The 22,886-nt window shown below is 34.5% G+C and overlaps 1 protein-coding gene across 4 annotated transcripts in view; it reads right to left on the bottom strand.

Moving 5' to 3' along the window:
• The window catches only part of ST7L (suppression of tumorigenicity 7 like), a 76,518-nt gene that overhangs the window by 46,467 nt on the left and 7,165 nt on the right, over nucleotides 1-22,886 (bottom strand). For all 4 annotated transcript variants that reach the window (XM_051993016.1, XM_051993017.1, XM_051993018.1 and 1 more), the window contains 4 exons: nucleotides 18,810-18,864; nucleotides 16,298-16,413; nucleotides 3,449-3,527; nucleotides 308-462 (listed from right to left, as the gene is read on the bottom strand). In XM_051993016.1, the coding sequence (XP_051848976.1) occupies nucleotides 308-462; nucleotides 3,449-3,527; nucleotides 16,298-16,413; nucleotides 18,810-18,864 (405 nt within the window). The remainder of the gene's footprint in view (nucleotides 1-307; nucleotides 463-3,448; nucleotides 3,528-16,297; nucleotides 16,414-18,809; nucleotides 18,865-22,886) is intronic.

The raw sequence follows: 22,886 nt of genomic DNA, 5'->3' as shown, positions 1-22,886 counted from the left end.
CCTTCTTTTTAAGAAAAATAAACTGCTCCAAGGTGAATCTCTTCAATGATTCTCCCAATATCCGCTTAAGATGAGAGTAATTATTATCAAGATTGATTTTCTATCTTTTTTCAATATAATCAGAGCAAAACTTATATCAAAATGTTTTCTTTTAATTAACATTTTTCTTTTTTTAGTTTACAAATAACCTGGGTAAATAGATTAGTCATTTCCTCTGAAGATGAGCTAAGTTATAAGCATTTACTTTAAAAAGAAAAAAAAAAGAATATTTGGAAAGATATGCTCAGCTCGGTTTAGACGTGCTTACTAAGTTGGGCTTCATGCTGAGGACTCTGGTGCTGGTGCTGCTGTGACCGCCTGTAAATTGTCTCCCCAGCTCTGAGGGCCTGTTTAAATAACTTCTCAGCATCCACAATGGTCGTGGCCTCCTCCTCCGCTAGCAGAACATAGGCAGTGGCACAGCTGCAGGGAAAGCAAAATGGGAAGGGGACAGTGCATCTCCTTCTCTGGACCCCCTCCTTCCCCCAAATGGAACGAATTGCCATCTTTGTTCCCTCGGCCAGGGCTTGTTTTCCATTCAGCTCTTCTCCCCTCCTCATGACTCTCCTCTGCCCCGCTTCTCTCTGACCCTTTAGCCATCTTTCACAAGCCCTCTGGACCTTCTGCTCCTGGGGCAGCAAGGGGACACCAGAGCGTACCCATCACTGGGCTTCAGACATTCACCAGATAGGTAACCCCAGCAAAGTCACACAACCTCTGACTGCCTCAATTTCTGTGATTGTCACAATGGGGGAAATAGCAGCATTTACCTTTCAGGGTTGTTTTTCAATACAGTACTCGACCTCTAGTAGGTGCTCCATAAATGCTTATTCCTCTCCTTCTCACACCAGAACCACTTAAATTCCATCCCTGGGTCCTTGAGACCTGACAGCTAACACTTATATTGTGCTTTAAAATCTGCAAAATGCTGTGCAAATGTTAACTCACTGGGTTTTCACAACCTGAAAGGTGGATGCTATCAGGACTTCCATTTTACAGATGAGAGGTTAAGTCACTGATCTGCAAGGAATGCACTTTATCTACTGCCCATCAGCCTTCAGGAGAACTTGGGTCTTATCTGGCACTGAATCAAACCTCCTTACCAATTCAGGCCATTTCCAGACCATACTGCTGCACACCTTCCCCCTCACCTCAGCTTTTTATCTCCCCTTTATTTTTTTGCTTTATTTATTTGTTTGTTTGTTTTGAGAAGCAATGGGGTTAAGTGACTTGCACAGGGGTCACACAGTAAGTTAAATGTCTGAGGCTGGTTTTGAACTCAAGTCCTCCTGACTCCACAGCTGACGCTCTATCCACTGCACCATTTCACTGTCTCCTTAACTCCCTTTAGATACTGTCTGAGAGCAGGGCTGTCTTTGTATTTATGTCCATAGAGAATGACACATACCAGGAGCTCAGAATATTCTGTCATTCATGCATTCTGAGTTTTTTGTCTCATTATTTCATTTTTCTGATTCTACTTTTTCTTTCTCTAGTCTATTATCCTTCTCCATTTTTTCTTGACGTGATGAGGGAATAGGACAATGATAAGATAGTGAAAGAGAGAAATATAAAATATATTGGATGAAAATATAAAGTGTACAACATATATAAAGAGGTAGGATGATGAATATAGCATAACTAAGCCTATTTTTAGTTTGTATACAGAGATGCCTATTTTAGTTTATTTCTCTAATTTAAAAAATTATATTTCCATGAATAAAAATTTTTCAAGAATAGGGTTGACTAAGACATGCTATTTGTATAGAACAGATTTCTTTTTCTAAAGACTTCTGATTCACATTGTAGTAAATTTTCCCAAAGTAACTGTAATTTCCCATCAGAGTCAGGAAGAAAGAAAGAAAAAAAAATCAAAATAAATGAGGGTAATATAGGAGAAAATAATTGTGCCTAATAATCACTACCATTCCAGAAATGTTCCAGAAATCCCACAATCCAATAACTAGACTCTCCTCATTTTGGCTATTTTTCCTTTTTGTGTAGGGTCCTCTCAATGGTATCCAAACCAAATCCATACCTCCCTTTGTCCTCCAGACTAGTCTCCCCAATCCCCAACACTGTTACAGATCAGTCATCCTCCTTACTAAAAATGAACTCTCCTGTATCCCCTCTTCCTCTGGATTAGGTAATGACTACATAACTTGATAAGCTGAATCTTTTTAATATAATGTTTTCAAAAATTACAGGTCCCCCTATTCCCTCCAGATACCATGTTCATTTTTAAAGTATTCTCATGAAGATAATTTTCCTACCTTATTTCTTTAACCCAGGAAGATGAAGGAATTAAGAAAAATATTTAATCAGGTAAAAAGGAAAGATAGCAATAGAACAAGAAGCCAATTAAGGATCATACAAGGCCAAACAAATCATATTAAATAAATATTCTTCATATTATAGATCTTTCAATAAAAGTGAAATATGGGACAGCTAAGCAATGCAGTAGATACAACACTGGCTCTGGATTCAGGATCATCTGAGTTCAAATCCAGCTTGAGACACTTCATATTTCAGACAGCTACGTGACCCTGGACAAGTTATTTAACCCTAATTGCAAAAAGGGAAGTGTATAATAATTCTACCAACCAAGAGAAAATACTTAAAAAAGAGAACTTGTATCTGAACTTGGTGTGTTTTGAAGTTATATAAATCAGAAAAAGAACAACTGAAATTATCTTTTTAAAAAGAAAGACTGCTTTACATAATATCTCTCTACCCTCCAAGACCACCAACTGACATTCCTTAACTCCTTAAAAATGTAACTCCAAATTTACCCCCTCCAATATGTATATTCCTTTCATTCTGCATCCTTTGACATTTATAATTTCATATTTTGCAATGATACAAAGTTTTTAACGATAAGGTGATTTGTGAACCTATATTTCATTTCAAATTAAGCTGTAATACTCTTATGCTTTTTACTTTGAATGTTCTTTTTGCCCTTTAAATACCATTTTGATTCAAAGAACTTTAGGTGTGTAATAAAAGCTTACTAATAAAATGAAATTACTTTAAGGAACATAAAAGCTAAAACCAGGAGGATAGGAAAAAAAAATCTTTCAGAGGGTACTTTCACAAAGTACCACATACTATGGTATAAGTACTAATTCCTGTCAATTGGATTAGCAATCTCATATTTTTAAAAGGACTGTTTCTATTTTTAGTATCTATTCAGAAGAAACAAATGCCATAGTTCTAAAAACATAACACAATTGTCAAAAAAATAAGTTTTACTGAATTCATGGTATGCATGTTTGGGGGGAAAAACTCTAAAGCTATTATAAGTTTATTCAATAATAATAAATAATGTAAAAATGACATAAAATGTTTGGCAAATCAGATGTTTTAGGGAGTCCTTCAAAAAATTTATTTTTACATATTTCAAACTTACTCATTATTCAGTTCTAAAGCTTGATAAGCTGCTTTGATACGAGCTGGAGGATTTCTCTCTCGCCATGCCTTCTGCATCACTATAGAAAAAAAATTTTCAAAAAAGAAAATTATAAATATAAATTCTCTTAGTACAAAAAGCTATGGCAGCAAATATTGACAAATTACATGTTCTTGAAACTGACCTGAATGGAACTGAGTTAATATTTCACATTAACTTTAAATATTTCACATTAAATTTAATGTGAAAACCTAAAGCATAACAATTATAAAGAACATATTTCTCACATATTTGTGAATAAATACTATTGTGAAATATTAAGTTTACCAAGCCTCTATAAAATATAAACACATCCATATAACTGGAAAGTCACGTTCAGTTTGTATTAAGACAATCCACTGGGTTCAAACTACATGTCACATTATAATCAACCTGAAAAATACCACCAATTCTTAACATTCTGAAAGGTAAAAAGCTGCTAAAAACATAAAACCTGACCTTTTTTTAAAGTCTTTATTTAAGCTATATTTTAATCTAGGAGATGTATTTTAATTTGCTTTTGCTGTAAAAAATATAAGACTCAACTTCATATATTGTACACTTAAAGAAAATGTCAGTAGTTTCCTTTAATTCTTTTTGTTTGTTTGTTTGTTTGCTGAGGCAATTGGGATTAAGTGACTTGCCCAGGGTCATACAACTAGGAAGTATCAAGTGTCTGATGCCACATTTGAACTCAGGTCCTTCTGACTTCAGGGTTGATAGTCTATCCACTGTGCCACCTAGCTGCCCATTTCCTTTAATTCTTAAGAAAACTTTTTGAAGCTAATTTTGAAAACCTAATTTTGAAGCTCTCTTCAACCAAAGGAAGAACATCGCCACTTTGCTATTATCCTTTATTGGATTAAAATAAAGATTTCACATGAAAAGTTTCTAAACAATAAGTTAAAACTACATCCCTGGAACTATCTGTCTTATTTCAGGTTCGATAAGAAACCTAGGGAATCTATGTATGTTTCTTTTGGAACAAAACCTGCAACTGTCCAGTAAGAATAATGTGGAAAATGTTTGAGTTTTCCTTTGGAAACAAAATATTAGTCTTGGCTTAGAAAAGGAGACAATATACCCCACTTGTGCAACAAAAATACATTCCTCATATCAAACATGTCACCAACTAGATGACAGCTAATGCTTCCTGAACTTGACAAATTGATGCAAGTCAGCATCTATCTAAACAATGGCTAGGTAAAAGATAGCAATTCTGTTGAAACATTGAAATATTATCCAAGAAGGAAGTACTTAGACAGACAGTATTAGGTGAGCTTACTCCTCCACTCTAAATTAATTATGTTATATTATGATGGGATTCTCCTTTATAAATTACACAATTCTTTCAAATAAAACTGCAAAAATTGAAATAGAGTACCTAAAATAAAATAAGTTATTTTGTCTTCCATATTTTTCACATGAAATAAGAGCCAAATAACCACCAATTCTAAAACAAATATTGTTAAAAAATATTTCACAATTCACAAATAATAGAAAGTTATGGGGAAATACATACTTATGGACACAACTATGAATTATATAGTAAACAGATGTAAGGAATAAAACTAATCAGGAAAAATGTCAGATACATGCTTTCCAAAGATGTTACAAATATGTTTCATGTGTTTAATGATATATTCTCTTCCTTTCCTTAAGGACAGGGAGGAGATAAAATTATGTGAACTGAGTAGCAATATAGTTGAGAAGGTAAACTTGGGTAAGGGGAGAACTAAATCAAGAATTATCACCTAAGCCTTTAAAAATATAAGTAGCATTATTCAAGGCTTTCCAAATTCCAAGCCTTCTAAACTTGTTCTTTAAACCCAAAGCAGTACCTGGATTAGGGGATGTTAAGGAGAAGGAGCCTGGGATTGGTGATTTTACAAAGCAAAAAATCACATCCATCATGATCATACATGCCAAACATTATCAAGGACAAGTAAAATGAGAAAAGGAGGTGAACTTATGATATAGTTAGAGAGATGAATAATATGACTGTTTGTGTGTTGCATTAGTATCCATGAGAATATTAAAACTCCCAAATCAGGGCCCCATATACACTGGTTAGGTAATCTATAGAAGATTTATGGAAAGGCACAAGACAAGACTTACAGATGAGAAGGCATGGCTGGATTAAAAATTTCAACACTGAAGGAAATTGCCAACCCTGATGAGATATCAAGCAATTAAGGATTATTAACAAATATCAAATTAGCAGATTTTAACAGATTCAGCTAATTGGTAAGAAGACTCATTCTCATGGGTTCACAACTGGATCCAGGCACTTATTAGCTGTGTGACCCTGGGCAAGACACTTAAATTCTATTTGCCTCAGCTTCTCATCTGTAAAATAACTTAGAAAAAGAAATGGCAAACCACTCAAGCCCTCTAATGTCTGTAGATTATGTAATTAATGCCTCTATTTCTGTTGGCTATTTGGTTAGTTTATGTGGGAAATTTTATGCTTATAATCTTTAGTTTATCAGTCTGTCAGTTTAATTATCCTTCTGAAATGCAAACAGTTTCTAAAAAAAAAAAATACTAACTATATAGGCACACTTCAAGATACTGTGTAGTTACCCTCTACAGTACCTAACTCAAGGGATCTACATAATAGTTTTCCCTTCCTTGTTCATCTTTACTTTAACTTTAAAGTCCTTTTGATTACTTTGTCAAGAATCCATGTAAATGCACTTTTAAAATAACTAGCATCTACATAACACACAGATTTGCAAAGCACTTTACAAATATTTTCTCTTTATAATAACCCTGGAAGGGAAAAGGTTATTAAAAACAGTAATATGAAAGATACACTGAAAATTACTAAGCAATTAAGAAAAACTTCTGAGAACAAACTTGAACTTTTAGAATAGGAAAATGAGCTTCATTCAGCATATCTCAGTGGGTGAATTCCACTATAGGTTTTTCTACAAGAATAGCATGATAATTTATTAAGTGCTTTCCTAAGATCTAGATAAATTGTATTTCCAGAATTCCCTTGATCTATCAGTTTAAAAATTCTTTCCAAAAGGGAAATCTAGCCTAAGATAGATAACCTGTTCTTTATGAAGTTATGCTGGGTCTTGTGAGCACTGGTTTCTTTATTAGAAGTTCACTAACCTTGTCCATAATTTGTTCTAGATTTTTGCCTAGAAATGGAGTGAAGTTCCCTGGCTTATAATTTGGAAACTCCATTTTTTTTCCCTTAAAAAAAAATCTGGATATTTTCCTTCTCTTACCTTCTCTTCATTTCTGGATAATCATTCATAATTCACTGACAAGGGTCTAATGGCCACATCTGCCAGTTCTTTCACTACCTTAGGCCTGGTGACCTGAACTTAACAAGGGCATCTACATGTTCTCTATTCCTTATTTCTGTTGGGTATGAATCTCCTAATTTGAAATTTTTGTTCTGTCCTTTTTAATACAAAGATGATTCTTTCTGATAGGAAAAAAATAAGCAAAATAACGGAAATCCCACTTTCCCCCTGTTGTCAGATGTCATTGTCCCATCTCCTTGTAAACAGCTACTGTCTCTTCTTTGAGACTTTTTTATTCCAGCACAGCCAACTAAACCATTTCTGCTCTCTCCTCTCTATGATTACTAACATTGTTCTCACAGGAAGATACCATGCTTTTTACCCATCTTCCATCACTCATCCTGGCTTCCACCATCTACACACATCTTTTAAAAACTCCAAGTTGGCTGGGGAATTCCTGGGCATATATACGGATCTCTTTAGACAATTCCCATTTCTCTTTATTGGAAATTGTCTATTTGTATTGTCAGGATGTCACACTGAAGAGCTCCTAGTCCTCCTGGGATGACTCCCCTTCAGAATTTTAGTCCATAGGACCCAACCTCTCTGTTCTGTTAATCCACTGAAATATCTTCTCCCCAAACTAGGATACACATCAGACAATGCCCAACTTTCTTCTCCTCCATTGTAAATTCCAAGGTAGTTATCCCCCCAAATTCTCATTTTTTTACCCCACTTAGCAACCCATTTTTCTTTGCTATGTGAATCATGTTCAGAATGGAATTTCCCCTTTCTGGTTCTTCCATCTTTGGAAGAAAGAAATTATCGTTAAAACAAAAAATTATTAACTTTTACTCTGCTTTTGGCAGAGAGGAAAGTAGCAGATGTCTAGACAACTGAAGTCCACCATCACTAATATATCTTTCTTCTCTGCCAGACTTGTGATCTATTTTCCAGCTTCATCTGACTTCTCTTTTTAGGCAGATCATCTATATATTACTCTGTGCCTATTGCTTATTTTTATTTGTGTTTATCTTCTCTCTTGTGTACTTCTGGGTATCTCTATTATTATTATTCTTCCTAAATTGTAGCTATTCTCCATAGTACCATGGATTTATATAGGCAGTTTTCTCCTTCTTGTTCAGTTTTACTTTGATTAGATATTCAAGATAAACATATTTTTAAAATAATAGCTACCATTCACATATCACTTTAAGATGTACAAAGCACTTTACAAATATTTTCTCCTTATAACAACTCTTCGATGTAGGTACTGTTATCACACACATTTTACAAATGAGAAAACTGAGGCTGATCAGGGTCCCACAGCTGTGTCTGAAGTTAGACTTGAACTCAAGTCTTTCCTAAGTCCAGGGTCAGCTCTCTATTAAGCTACCTTGAGCCATGTAGCTACCTTGATAAGGCCTTACTAAATATAGAGGCTCACCTCGACCTTATTGGGGTTTCAGTTCCAGAGTACCAATCAATATTACAATAATGTGAGTCAGACACATGTTTTGGTTTCCTAGCACATAGAAAAATGATATTTACACTTTACTAACATCTATTAAGTGTACAATAGTATTACACCCTTAAAAATAAGGTACTTACCTTAATTAAAAAATGTGTTATTGTTAAAAAATGCTAGCTATCACCTAAGTCTTTAATGAGTCATAATCTTTTTGCTGTTTGGAGGGCTTGGCCTCAATGTTGATGGCTGCTGAGTGATCACTCAGCAGGGTGATAGCCGCTGAAGGCTGGGGAGGCTGTAGCAATTTCTTAAAAATAAGACAACAAAGTTTGCTGTATCAATTGACTCTACCTTTCATGAACATTTTGAGGCCACTGCAGGGTGTTAACTGGCCTATTTTCCTTTTTTTTTTTTTTCTGTACTAGTTTTTTTTCCAAATACATGTAAAGATAGTTTTCAACATTCAGTTTTTTGTAAAACTTTATTTAAGTGGACTATTTTCAATATTGCTACGTCTCAAAGAATACGAGGTCTAAGGAGATGCGAGAACAGCCAATCAGTGAAGTACAACAGTTATCAATTAAGTTCACTATCTTATATGGGTGCAATTCATGGTGCCTCAAAAGAATTACAACAGAAACCTCACAGATTAATGATCATAGATCATCATAAGAGATATAATGACAACAATAAAGTTTTAAATACTGCAAGAATTACCAAACAGTGACATAGAGACATGATGTAATCATATGCTGTTGAAAAAAATGGCACCAATTAGACTTACTTGATGCAGGATTGACGTAGACGGTCAATTTGTATCTGCAAAGTGCAATAAAATGAAACACAGGAAAACGAAGTATGCCTGTACTCCACTCCTAATAGGAGTCTATCATTTTAAAATTTTAAGTCACGGTCTAAACTTCAGATCCTATCCTCAAATGCCAGCTTCTTAACTAGGTATTCACTTTATAAATGTGCTTCTTTACTAAATTCTTTGCCTAAACTGGGCAGTAGGAAAACATTACCTGTGGTTTAAGGCATTTACTGTCTTGCCCCAAACTCTATTATCTCTAGGAATACTTTCTTGGTTCCTTCTGGCAGTATGATTTGTGTTTTTATGAATCAATAAGTACTTTCAGGTTTTCCAAATATTAGGGCGGTTCTAGGAAAATACCATATAACTTTTTTACTATTATCAGAGCAACAAAGAGTTGACTGAGACAAAAGACATAAAGTAATGAAAAGAAAAAAAAACAAAAATCAAAATTACAAGAATCCCCTCAGCAAAGAGTTTTCAACTACAGTCTCAACAACTACAATTTGTCTTTTCTGGGATGATCTTCAAATCTGACAGCCCCCTATGAATTTACATGCTTTCCTTGGACAGCCACTTTCTTAAGAATGAAGAGTTCTTGCCTCCAAAGAGTTGTAAAACTGTGCATACCTTTTGATCCAGCAATACCACTGCTAGATCTATCCCAAAGACATTCATAAAAAGGGAAAAGGACCTATATGCACAAAAATATTTATAGCGACTAAAAATTGGACATCAAAGGAATGCCCATCAGTTGGGGAATGGCTGAACAATCTGTGTTATATGAATATTATGGAATACTTATTGTTCTATAAGAAATGATTAGTAGGATGATCTCAGAAAGGCCTGGAGAACTTTACATGAACTGATGCTGAATGAAAGGAATAGAATCAGGAAAGCACTGCACACAGTGATAGCAACACTGAGATCAATAGCACCATGATGATCAGCTATGGATAATTTAGCTACTCTCAGTAACATAATGATCTAAGAAAAATCTCAAGGACTTATGATAAAAATGCTATTCAGCTCCAGGAAGTGACACTGGTTCTTCTGATACTGCAGGTATTTCTCAGCCATCTAAAACAATCATTATCTTTCCCCAACTATTCTTTTTTCCTAATTTTTCCAGATAACTTCCCTTCCAGTAACCTAGGTTTAAAACTTCAGAATTTCCTCAACTCTTCCCTCTCCTTCACTTCAAATATAGAATCAGTTGGCCAAATCTTGTCAATTCTATTTCCAGAAGATATCTTGAACTGATTCCCTTTTCTTCACTCATATTGTCAACATCCTAATAAGGCCTCTTATCACCTTCACCTACACTACTATAGTAGCCTTCTAAAATAATAGTCTCTATGCATCTAGTCTCTCCTCTGCAGTTTGTTCTTCACGTAGGGGTTAAATTGTCTGACTATCACTCCTTGACTCAGTGAGCTCCAGGGATCTCTTTTTAGCTGTAGATAAAATATAAACTCTTTTATTTGACTTTTAAGTTTTGTAAAAATCTCGTCAGGAATGGTGGAGGGAGTACGGGAAAACTGGAACACTGATGGATTGTTGGTGGAGTTGTGAACGGATCCAGCCATTCTGGAGAGCAATTTGGAACTATGCTCAAAAAGTTATCAAACTGTGCATACCTTTTGATCCAGCAGTGTTACTACTGGGTTTTCATCCCAAAGAGATATTAAAGAAGGGAAAGGGACCTGTATGTGCCAAAATGTTTGTGGCAGCCCTGTTTGTAGTGGCTAGAAACTGGAAATTGAATGGATGTCCATCAATTGAAGAATGGCTGGGTAAATTGTGGTATATGAATGTTATGGAATATTATTATTCAGTAAGAAATGACCAGCAGGATGAATACAGAGAGGCTTGGAGAGACTTACATGAACTGATGCTAAGTGAAATGAGCAGAACTAGGAGATTATACACTCAACAACAATACTATATGAGGATAAATTCTGATGGAAGCGGGTATCTTCGACAATGAAAAGATCCAATTCAGTTCCAATTGATCAATGATGGACAGAATCAGCTACATCCAGAGAAGGAACACTGGGAAATGAATGTGGACTTGAATTTTTGTTTTTCTTCCCAGGTTATTTTTACCTTCTGAATCCGATTTTTCTTATGCAACAAGAGAACTGTATGGATCTGTACACATATATTGTATTTAAGATATATTTTAACATGTTTAACATGTATGAGACTGCCTGCCATCTAGGGGAGAGGGTGGAAGGAGGGAAGGGAAAAGTTGCAACAGAAGTGAGTGCAAGGGACAGTATTGAAAAATTACCAATGCATATGTTCTGTCAATAAAAAGCTATAATTAAAAAAAAAAATCTAGTCAGGCTTGATTTTAGGATCTAGGATTTCTGGGACAGTTTCTTCTAGTAATTATCTGCATATAATTCATATTTAATTTTTTGATAACATGTACTCATTATCCTCCAAGAGAATATGAGCTTTTTAAAAACAGGGACTGTTTATTTTTGTTTTCTCATCCTCAGTGACTAACACAATGCCTAACATAAGATATAGTAGGCATTTAATAAGTGCTTATTGAATTTTTAAAGATAAAATTACATTTAATTTTTACAAAAATCTGCCTCCTCTTACCTCTCTGTAACTCTTCAATAAAACCCTTCCTACAAACATATACAGTCAAGCAGAGCAAATTCTTGCATTGGCCATGTTTAAAACAACAAAACAAAACAAAATTATTTCTTCTGCCTTCTCAGTCCATCTTCTCTGTTAGGAGTTTGGGAGCATGTTTCATGATGAATCCTCTGGAATTGTGGTTAATTATCTCTTAGCTGCTAAATTCCATGACTTTTTCTCTATCCTCATTGTTTTTGACCCATTTGCAGCCTCTAACAAAGTGCATCACACTCTCCTTGACAGAGAGACTAGGTAGGAGACTACGTTCTCCTGGTTTTCTACTACTTATCTGATCACTCCTTCTCTGTCTCCTATGCAGGATTCTCCTCCAGATCACAGCTCCTAACCATAGGTTCCCCTGGGGTTTTGTCTTGGATCCTTTTCTATTCTCCTCTCTGCAGCTGCACTGATCTAAAAATTATGATCTCTATGTTGGTGATTCTCACAGCTACCTTACCTGCCCCAATCTTTCTGCTTACCTCCAAACTCATACCCCCCAAGTGTCATTTAGCCACCTCCAACTAAATTTTCAGGAGACATCTTAAATTCTACATGTCCAAAACAGAACTCATCTTTCCCTCTAACCTCTCCTCTCCTACAGAAGTTCCCTATTACCACAGAGGAAAGCACTATCTTCCTAGTCTCTCAGGCTTACAATCTAAAGTCTTCCTGGATTCCTCACTAACTTCTCACCTTTAGAGTCGAGTTATTGCCAAAGCCTTTTCAATTTCAACTTTACAGCATCTCTTGATATACCCTTTTTTCTCCTCTGACACTGCTCCTATTGTGAGGCCCTTATCACCTCACACCTAGACTACTATAAAAGTTGTGGTTGGCAGGCCTGACTCAAATCTCTTTCGAATCCAACTCCAATCTACCCTCCTCCAATTAATCACTAGTGATTTTCTAAAACTCAGGTTCTGATTATGTCACCTTTCTACCTTCTCAATAAACTCCAGTGGCTTCCTATTGCCTCCAGGAGCAAATACAAAATGTCCAGCTTGGCATTCAAAGCCCTTCATAACTTGCTCCTTCCTATCTTTCCATTCTTATACTTCACTGCATAGCATGTATTCTTCAATCCAATAACACTGGCCTCCTGGCTGTTCCAACAAGACCCTATCTTTCTGCTCCAGGCATTTTCTCTGTTTCCTTCCTTCACTTCAATTACTGACCTCTCTAAAGGTCCCAACTAAACTCCCTGCTTCTGTAGGAATACCACTCTAACCCTTTTTAATTCTAAAGTCTTCCCTCTGTTAATTATTTCCTATTTATCTACATACAGCTTGCTTTGTATATTTTCTTATCCATTAGATTATAAACTCCTTGAAGAAAAGAATTATCTTTTGCCTCTTTAGTTTTAGTATTTAACATACTAAAAGCATCAGAGTAGGCCTTTAACAAATATTTACTATTAATCAGAAATTCTAAGTCTTTCAAAGTTGTTTGTATTTATAACTATTATTATTATATAAAGTGCTCCTCTGGTTTGCTGACTTCACTATCCATCAGTTTATATGTCTTCCCAGGTTTCTCTGAAACTATCCCCTCCAGCATTTATGGCACAACAGAATTCTATCTTATTTAAATACTGTAATTACAGTATTTAGTCACTCCTCAGTTGGTGATATCCCTCAGTTTCTACTTTTTTGCTACCACAAAAAGGACTGCTATAAATGTTTTTGCATATTTGGGTCTTTTTCTCAATCTCCTTGGGATATAGAATAGTGATATTGCTAAGTCAAAGATTTTGCACGATTTAACAACTTTGAGGACACAATTCCAACAGTATATTAATTTCCAAAACAACTCTTCCAGCATTTGTCATTTTCCATTTTTTTTTTTTTTGGTCAATTTTGCCAATCTGATAGGTATAAGGTAAAAATTAAGGATTGTTTCAATTTGAATTTCTCTAATTATGAGTCTTTTGGAGCATTTTTTTCATGCAGTTATTGACAATTTGTATTTCTTCCCTTAGGGATTATCCATTAACATTTAATCATTTATCAGTTAGTGGCTCTTAATTCTTCTGTATCTTAGAAATGAGAATTTTATCAGAAAAACTTACTATAAAGATTTTTCCCATTTGTCTGTTTGTCTTCCACTATTTGCTGATTGATTTTATCTACACAAAAGCTTTTTCAGTTTAGGTAATCATAATTGACCTTTGACTTGTGACCCTTTTCTATCTCATTTAATCATAAACTTTTCCTTTATCTGTAAATTTGAGCAGAGGTAATTTCTTTCTTGCTTCTCTAATTTGTTTAAGAGGTTATCCATAATTTATACTTAAGTCAGGTACCCATTTGAAGCCTATATGGTCTAAGTTGTTGAGTGTATATATCTGTTTTCTTCCAGATTGTTTTCCAGTTTTCCCAACAGTTTTTGTCAAATAGTGGGATAGTTGAGATTTATGCTTGGATTTATCAAATACTAATTTGTTGTACTCTTGCTTTTATACAATGTGCACCTAATTTGAACTACTGATCAACCAATTTCTTGACCTGTATCACACTTATTTTAATGATTACTACTTTGTAGAATAGTTTGAGATCTAATATTGCTGGGTCTCTTCATTTTCATTTTTTTCAAATTTAATTCCCTTGATATTTTTGACTTCTCATTCTTCCAGATGAATCTTCTTAATTTTTTTTCTAGAACTATAAAGTAATCTTTCTGCAGTTTTGTATGGCTCCGAGTAAGTAAATTCATTTAGGCAGGGTTGTCATTTTTATCCCATTGACCTATCCACGAACAATTATTATTTCTCCAATTATTTAAATTTGTCTTCAATGCAGAGCATTTTATAATTGTGTTCATATAATTTCCATGTGTCTTAGAAGGGGAACTCCCAAGTATTTTATATTGTTTGTAATTATTTTAAATGTAACTTCTCTTTCTATCTCTTCCTAACGAATTTTGTTAGCAATATATGGAAATGTTGATGATCTGTGTAGATTTATTTTATATTCTACAACTCTGCTGAAATTATTTCAACTAACTTTTTAGTTAATGCTAAGGCTCTCTAAATAAATCATCATATCAATTGCAAAAAGAAAAATGTGTTTCCTCTTTGCCTCTGATTATTCCTCAATTTCTTTTTCTTGTTATTGTCACAGCTAGAATTTCTAGCACTATATCGAATGGTAGTGGTGAGGAGTATCTTTGCTTTATCTGTGATTTTACTGAAAAGGCTTTTAGTTTATCCTATTATAGGTAATTCTGGCTCTTGATTTTAGATAGGTACCATTTACATAAGAAAAGATTAATTTTTTTCCTACGTTTCTTAATGTTTTTAATAGGAATGGGTATTATATCTTGTCAGAAGCTTTTTCTACATCTATTACTTTCTTTTATGATTTTCCTAATACTGAACCAGTCTTGCATCCCTAGAATAAATCTAGTTTAGTCATAGTGTAATATTTTTGCGAATGCTTATTGAATATTGAATGAATGTTGAAGCTACAATTATGCCATATTGCTAGAAGCTATATACCTTTAAGGCATTTCTTCTACTTTGTGTTTCTATCTACAATTTCCACTACCTATCAATTGTCTTGAGTTCATACACATTCATTCCAGCAGAAATGTTTTATAGCAAACATTATTTTAATGAAAACACAACATCTATCTTTAGACTGTATAGTATTGTTTGTTTCCTGAAGAATTTTATTTTAGGGCAGCAAAGTAGCACAGTGGATAAAGCACTAAACCTGGAATCAGAAAGTTCTGATTCAAATCCATCTTCACATATTTATCAGCTGTTTGCCTCAGTTTCCTTAACTGTAAAATGGGGATAACAATAATAACACCTACCTCTCAGTGTTCCTGTGAAAATTAAATAATACTTATAAAGTAGATGTTACATAAATGCTAACTTAAATTATGCTAATTATATGTTACTATGATGCTAATTACATATGTTTTTTAATCTCTTCAGTAAGAACCATTGATCTTTTCTAGTAGTTTGCAATGCTAATTTACTGTCTAGGCAAAGTACAACCTAATTTTCTGCCCTATTTTCCTCCTTTTTACCCTGTTACACATTTTTTTTAGATAATCATTTTCTATTGCACACTGTATGTAGTCTATGTACAATTAAATCATTAATGTAGTCTATCTGACAACTGACTTCCTTTGGATAATAAAAGAAACAATTTCACAAAGTTTATTAAATACTTCATCTTTTTTTTTCCTCAAGGAAATTAATAGGAATGTCAAATAAGTTCCAAATTCCAATGAAAGTTTCAACTCAATCTGAGTTTCTTATACAAAAATTTTTTACCATAATCAAAAACTGTAAAGAAAGAGCTTACACATGATAAATGTGAAAATATGTTTAAAAGACCTGCACATATTTAAGCTATATTGGATGACTTGCTACTTAGGGGAAGAGGGGGAAGAGGGGGAAGCAGGGAGGGAGAAAAGTTTGTAACACAAGGTTTTGCAAAGGTCAATGTTGAAAACTATCTTTGCATGTATTTTGAAAAAAAAAAGATGTTATCATAGTAAAAGAAATAAGAAAAGAGCACAGAAACCTTTATATCATTTCCATAAGTACTACTTCCCTTAACATTATGAAGAGGGGAAAAGGCTACCTGTATCTGAAGGACGTAGAGAATCAGTATCACAAGTGAAAAAGGTCTGATGATCCTGAGCTGACAAGTTCATGTCATAATATGTAAGTGGTTCCTTGCCCGTCACCCATGTATATCTTTATCAAAACAGAAAAAAACAATTTAAACAGTATAGTAGACAACCTACTAAATTCAAAAGAGACAATTTTAAATGCTAAAATGTGCTACAGTCAATTTCATTTTTAGAATATATTATTATATATTTATTATTTACTAAAATAATTTATTGATTCCTAAAAAAAAAGAAAGAAAGAAAGAAAGAAAGAAAGAAAGAAAGAAAGGAAAAGAAAAGAAAGAAAAATGAAATCAGAAACAGAGGTAAATAATGTAGTGTGTAAAAAATATTGGACATGTTGTCAGAAGTCCCAAGTTTGAATCCCAGCTCTGATGCTCACTAGGTAATTGTAGCAGATGTAAATGAGGCTAATAATACCTATACAACATCACAAGACTGTTCTAAGGAAAATAGTTTATAAATTTTAAAGTGCTATAGAAGTCTGAATTAGTATATTACCACAGTACCTATCACACTGTAAGCTCTTAATAAATGCTACTGATTACTGACAAAAATCACAATTAATTTAAGTCCTTCTCTTATCAAAGCTCTTAAGAAAAAATAAAGACCTCAAATAAATATTCTCCAAATTATCAAAAGATTCATGAAAATATTGCTATCACTGCCTGAGAAATTATTTTAATTTGCCTCAAAGTGAACCACAGCATTTCTCAGTCTTGAAATGGTCAAAGAAAACACAATACTGACCAAAACTGAAAAGTAACATCCAGACAGCAAAACTAAAAATACATGTTTCCTAAATAGTGTAAAAATGCCCAATATTATTAAAAAAGAAATAGAAGAAGCAGTATAGGTTAAAAAAAAAAAAAACACCAAAAACACACACATACACAAATCAAAAAAGCAAAAATCAGGAAAAGCACATAAAACGAAAATCAAGTGGAGTCCTATAATAAAAAAATTATATTCAGAATGAAATAATGTATTCAGAATAAATTCTCCCATTCTGAAATTTAGTGTGTAATTGGAAAATACAGTGACAACTAAAATGTTCTTTTATTCTGATTGTTTCTGAACACTTTCTGCAAAAAATTCTTCAGAATATCTATGTCCTAAATTGTTTATCAAGAGAATACTTGCATAATGATAAATGTTGGAGACGATGTGTAAAAACTGGGACACTAATACATTGTTGGTAGAGTTGTGAACTGATCCAACCATTCTGGAAAGCAATGGAACTATGCCCAAAAGGATATCAAACCGTGCATACTCTTTGATCCTGCAGTGTTTTTACTGGGCTTGTATCCTAAAGAGATCATAAAGGAGGGAAAAGGACGCACATGTGCAAAAATATATACAGCAGCCTTTTTTGTAGTGACAAGGAATTGGAAATAGAATGGATGCCCATCAGTTGGAGAATGGCTGAATAAGTTATGGTATGTGAATGTTATGAAATATTATTGTTCTAGATCAGCAGGATGATTTCAGAGAATTCTGGAGAGACTAACATGAACTGATGCTAAGTGATGTGAGTGGAACCAAGGGAACATTGTACATAGCAATAGAAGATTATGCAATGATCAATATGATGGACGTGGCTCGTTTCAACAATGATTCAGGGAAATTCCAATAGGGATGGAGACAGACATCTGTATCAAGGGAAAGGACTATGGGGACTGAGTATGGAAGTCAACATAGTATTTTCATCTTTTTTGTTGTTTGCTTGCTTTTTGTTTTCTTTCTTATTTTCTTCCTGTTGTAATCTGATTTTTCTTGTGTAGCACAATGATTGTAGAAATATGTATAGAAGGATTGCACATGTTTAACATATATTGGATTATTTGCTGTCTATGGAAGGGAGTGAGGGAAAGAAGGGAGAAAATAATTTGAAACAAAAAGTTTTGCAAGAGTGAATGTTGAAAACTATTTTTGCATATATTTTGAAAATAAAAAGCCATTATTTTAAAAAATAGCATCTTCCTTCAGGGTTGTTGTAAGAATCAAATGTAATTAATTTATAATGAAACAAATGCTTATTACAATGGGCAAAAAAAAGAAAGAGAATACTTGTTTTGAAAGAATGCTTCTTATTGTTTTTGAAAGAAAAATGTTTATCAGATTTGAGCAAAATATAAACACTTCAAGGGTAGGATTTTTGTCTCTGTGACCTTGATATCTAACATAGCACTTTGTACATAGCAAGCACTTAATAAATATTAACTGAACTATAGGAAACAGTAGTAATAATGCTTCTACAAGTTAAGCCTTAGGTAAATGACACTACCTCAATAAATTCTAATTTTTCTCATCCACAAATGGGGCACAACTGCTAACACATTTCACAGAAGAGTGGTCATTTTAATATTCACAAAATATGGAATATTTCCAAAGTACTTTTTATCAGGAACTAAACACCTAAATTACTAATATGTTTAAAGTTAAATTAAGATATAATACCTTCTGTATTCAGCCCCTCTGAAAAGATTTAAAGGGTTTCGCCATACCTTGCATTCTGGAAAAATAAAATAAAAACATATTTAAAAAACTGAAAGCAAAACTATATATGACAATTAAAAAAACAATACCTGAGCACAAGGGAGACCATTCATTCATTCATTCAGCATACATTTACTAAGTATTTTCTACTATGCTAGGTGCTATGAGGAAAACAAAGATGATTAAGAGATCTTACACTCTAGAAAAAGAGGTAAGACAAGATATAGTTTATACCTAGACTAGAAACAGGTAAAATATTCAAGAAATTCAATGAAAAGAGAGTTAATTTTCCATTAGGAGAAAACAGAAAAAAGTCCAAGGGAGGGAGCATTATTTTCAATTGAGCCTTGAAGGAACAGATATTTATGAATGAAGGCAAAGAAATGGAAAATGTAGGACATATGATAGTATAATCCAACCTGTCTAGAGATAAAGAAAAATCAACAAGTTAAGTTGAAAAGGCAGGCCAGCTCTAGAAGAGCTTTGAATAGTAGGCAAACAATTTATCTGACAGCCTGCAAACTCTCAAACAGCTTGCAAAACTTACTAGTGCTAAAATCAGATTAATATTGTAATTGGGAAATGTTTAACAAAATAAATAAAAATACCATACAATGTAGATAATGTTAATTTGTGAATTTCTAAGTCAATACAGGCATTCTTTTTCTATTTGATTTTGACTGTAGAGGTTTAAACATTATTCAGTAGGCACGAAAAACTATTTAAAGTTTTTGAACAGGAGAATAACAGTAATTCTGTTGCTTTAGGAAACATAATAAATATCAGTCAGGACAGAGCATAGAAAAAAAGATTTCCATAGAAATTACAGCTATTGTAAAAATAACTTATCTTTTAGTTGTGGACAAATAGAAAAAATATGTTCTACCCATGTGCATTAGGCAATAATTGCTTCTCTCTTTTTCTGGTCATCCATGGGATGTTAAGTCCATAGATAAAATTGCTACCATGTCTCCCTGTACTTCTGTAAGACCATTAGCTTTAATTTTCATTTGATTTTTTTTTAAACCAAATCATCTGACTCCAAAAGTTTTGGTTTTATTTTTAAGCAAAATGAGTCAAAATTACCAAGCTTGTAAAATAGCTTATATATATATTTTTAATCTTCCATCAATACTCTATTTGAGAAATTAGTTGGCATAGTCCACACAGCAGTGGGCTTGGAATCAGGAAGATTTATCTTTATGTATTCAAAGCTAGTCTCATACATTTACTAGTTGCGTGACCTCTGACAAGTCACTTAACTCTTTTGCCTCAATTCTTCATCTATACAATGAACTACAGGAGGAAATGACAAACCACTCCAGTATCATTGCCAAGTAGATCCCAAAATGGGTCACAAAGAGTCGCACACAACTGAAATGATGGAAGAGCATCAATTTAAAAAAAAGGTTCTATTGTGCTGCTTAATTTTGATGTGATGACATCTCTGGATTCTAAAAGACCACATTGTTAAAGTTCTTACAGGGTTGATGCCACTAGAAATATTCCAAGTACAGACCAATGATGGACTGTTGTTCAGAACCCAGTCTAAGTTCAGAAAAGCTCATCACCATAAGACTAATCAACGGGCAATGAATTCCCTGGATATGACAACTCAGGAAACTGTCTCCTAAAGTGTGATCTGAGGAAGTAGGGAGCTACATTGATGGGAATAATATCCATGGCAATAAATCACACTTCTTTTAAAGCATTATTACAAAAGAATTAGATTATCTGTGTAGAGCAGAAAGAAAGCAGTAAAACCAATAATCCCCAAATCATCTATATCTGGCGAAAGAATAAATCATTTTTCATATGCCCCGATGAATTTTTTCTAATTATGTTTGGTTTAGATTAATAACAGCGGGGAACAAAGACAATGTATTTTTTAATATAGTAAAGCAAGTCTAGATTTAAAAGTCAACTACGCATAACCGAGTCCTCCAGCTCCCCTACAGAAAGCAGAGGAGGGCAGAGCAACGATGGTGGGGTAACGGAAAGCAATACTGTCTAGCTCTTCTCCACAAACTCCTCCCAAATAGATTTACAAAGTCCAGATGGAGAAATCCAGAAAGAGTCCTTTGTCCAGAATAGCTCAGCACAGGGAGATAACCAAAGAGGTCTGTGCTCACCAGGCCCTGTGCACCCAGGGAGGGGCTCCAGGGCCCAGACCGTTGAGGCCCTTAGGTGTCCTCTCCATCACCCATAGTCACAAATCCAGGGTGGAGTGAAAAGGGGACCTGCCTGTGGCAGTGTATAGGCAGGTCATGGGTGGTGTATGGAGAAACCAAGAAGCTCAGAAGCCAGCAGGACCCCCAGAGAGCCAGCTTGCAGAACAACCAAGGAGGAAATCCCAGAGCAGAGGGGAGCCGACCATTCAGTCACTCTGAGCCAACAGAGCTTTCCAGCTGGCTCACGGACGCCAAGTCCAGCAGCAGCTAATCCTGCAGTTTCAGGCTCGAGATGAGCCATCCCATCTGACCTTGATCAATTTCTTTAGGGAACAGATCCCCACTGTGTTAGAATAACACAACACTCCCTACCCAAGAAAGTAGCAACAGGACCAACCTCTCCAGAAGTACCACAGAACCCCATCCTAAGATCTCATTCAAAGTCAGGAAGGCAGCTGTAAAAAGGGCAAACAAAAAAGAACTTGACCATTGATGAATGCTCAGGACACACACACACACACATACACACAATGACTTCAAAATATCAATAACCATGTCTCAGAGAAAAATATACTTTGGGCACAAACTCAATTAGAATTCCTAGAAAAGATGAATTAAGAGTTTTAAAATGAGTTTAAAATGTTTTTATAAATGGAGAGAGTTGAAGAAAATAAACTAGAAAATAAGAACAGTGGAAGAAAAAAATGGAAAGGATTAACAGCTTGGGACAAAAGTACAAAATCTTGCCCAAACAATAAACTTTCTGAAAATTAGAATAGACCATATGAAATCAATAACTCCATTAGCCAACAAGAAATAGTAAAACAGAGTCAAGAGACTGAACAAATAGAAAAAATGTTAAATATTTCATAACAAAAATAACTGACCTATAAAACTGATCAAGGAGAAAAATTTTAATAAATGTTGAACTCTGACTCTTAAAAGCAAACAAAAAGAACCTAGGTATTATATTTCAAAAAATCAAAAAACAAAATTGTCCATCTAAAAACCAGAAGGTAAAGTGCAAATAGAAAGAATCCACCTCCTGAAAGAAAAGAAACCCAAAAAAGAAAAATCCTAGATACATCATAGCTAAAATCCAGACCTTCCAGGTAAAATAAATAAATAAATGCTGGCGGCAATTAAAAAGTAAGAATTTAAGTACTAAGGAGCCAAAGTCAGGATCACACATAAGACAGCAGTCACAACTATAAAGGAGCAGAGAGAGCTTGGAATACAATGTCCCAGAAAGCTAAGGATTAGAGCTTACAGTCAAGAATGACTCATCCATCAAAACTGTGTAGATTGCTATAGGGGAGGAAATGGGCCTTTAATGAAATAGAGGACTTCCAAGCATTCCTGATTTAAAAAACTAGAGCTGCAGAGAAACTAAGGACAAACAGAAATGAAGAGAAACGTGAAAAGACAAACGTGAACAAACCGCTGGCTGAGATTTCTTGAGGGTGCTGAGATGCCACAGGAGAGAGCAGGGAACCCCCAAAGGGCGACAGGCAGCTGGGAAAAGAGCTCTGCAAGCCTTTGCCCCAGAGGGGCTAGTGTTCCCTACCTATACAAAAGGGAGGAGAGGCTGGATACCTGAACCTCACTCTCACCTGAACTGGTCAATAGAAGGAAGAACTGGGTACAGAAATACTTTTTACTGAAAGGAGAAATCAAAGAGAAAGGGGAGAAAAGGGAGTAGGAATTAAAAGGAAGGTAGGTGAAGGTAGGGATTAGTCCTAGGCAGAACAAATTCTAAGGATGTACACAATTTTGTTATGCCTTACCTTTGAGGTGACAAGAAATGAGAACCTGAGAGGGTCCCTGTCCACTGGAGAATGAACAAGTTATGGTATATAAATGAGAT

This window comes from Antechinus flavipes, chromosome 4 (assembly GCF_016432865.1).
Source record: "Antechinus flavipes isolate AdamAnt ecotype Samford, QLD, Australia chromosome 4, AdamAnt_v2, whole genome shotgun sequence".
Taxonomy (NCBI): domain Eukaryota; kingdom Metazoa; phylum Chordata; class Mammalia; order Dasyuromorphia; family Dasyuridae; genus Antechinus; species Antechinus flavipes.
Note: the sequence above shows the minus strand (reverse complement) of the source record. Positions and strands in the feature narration are given on the sequence as shown.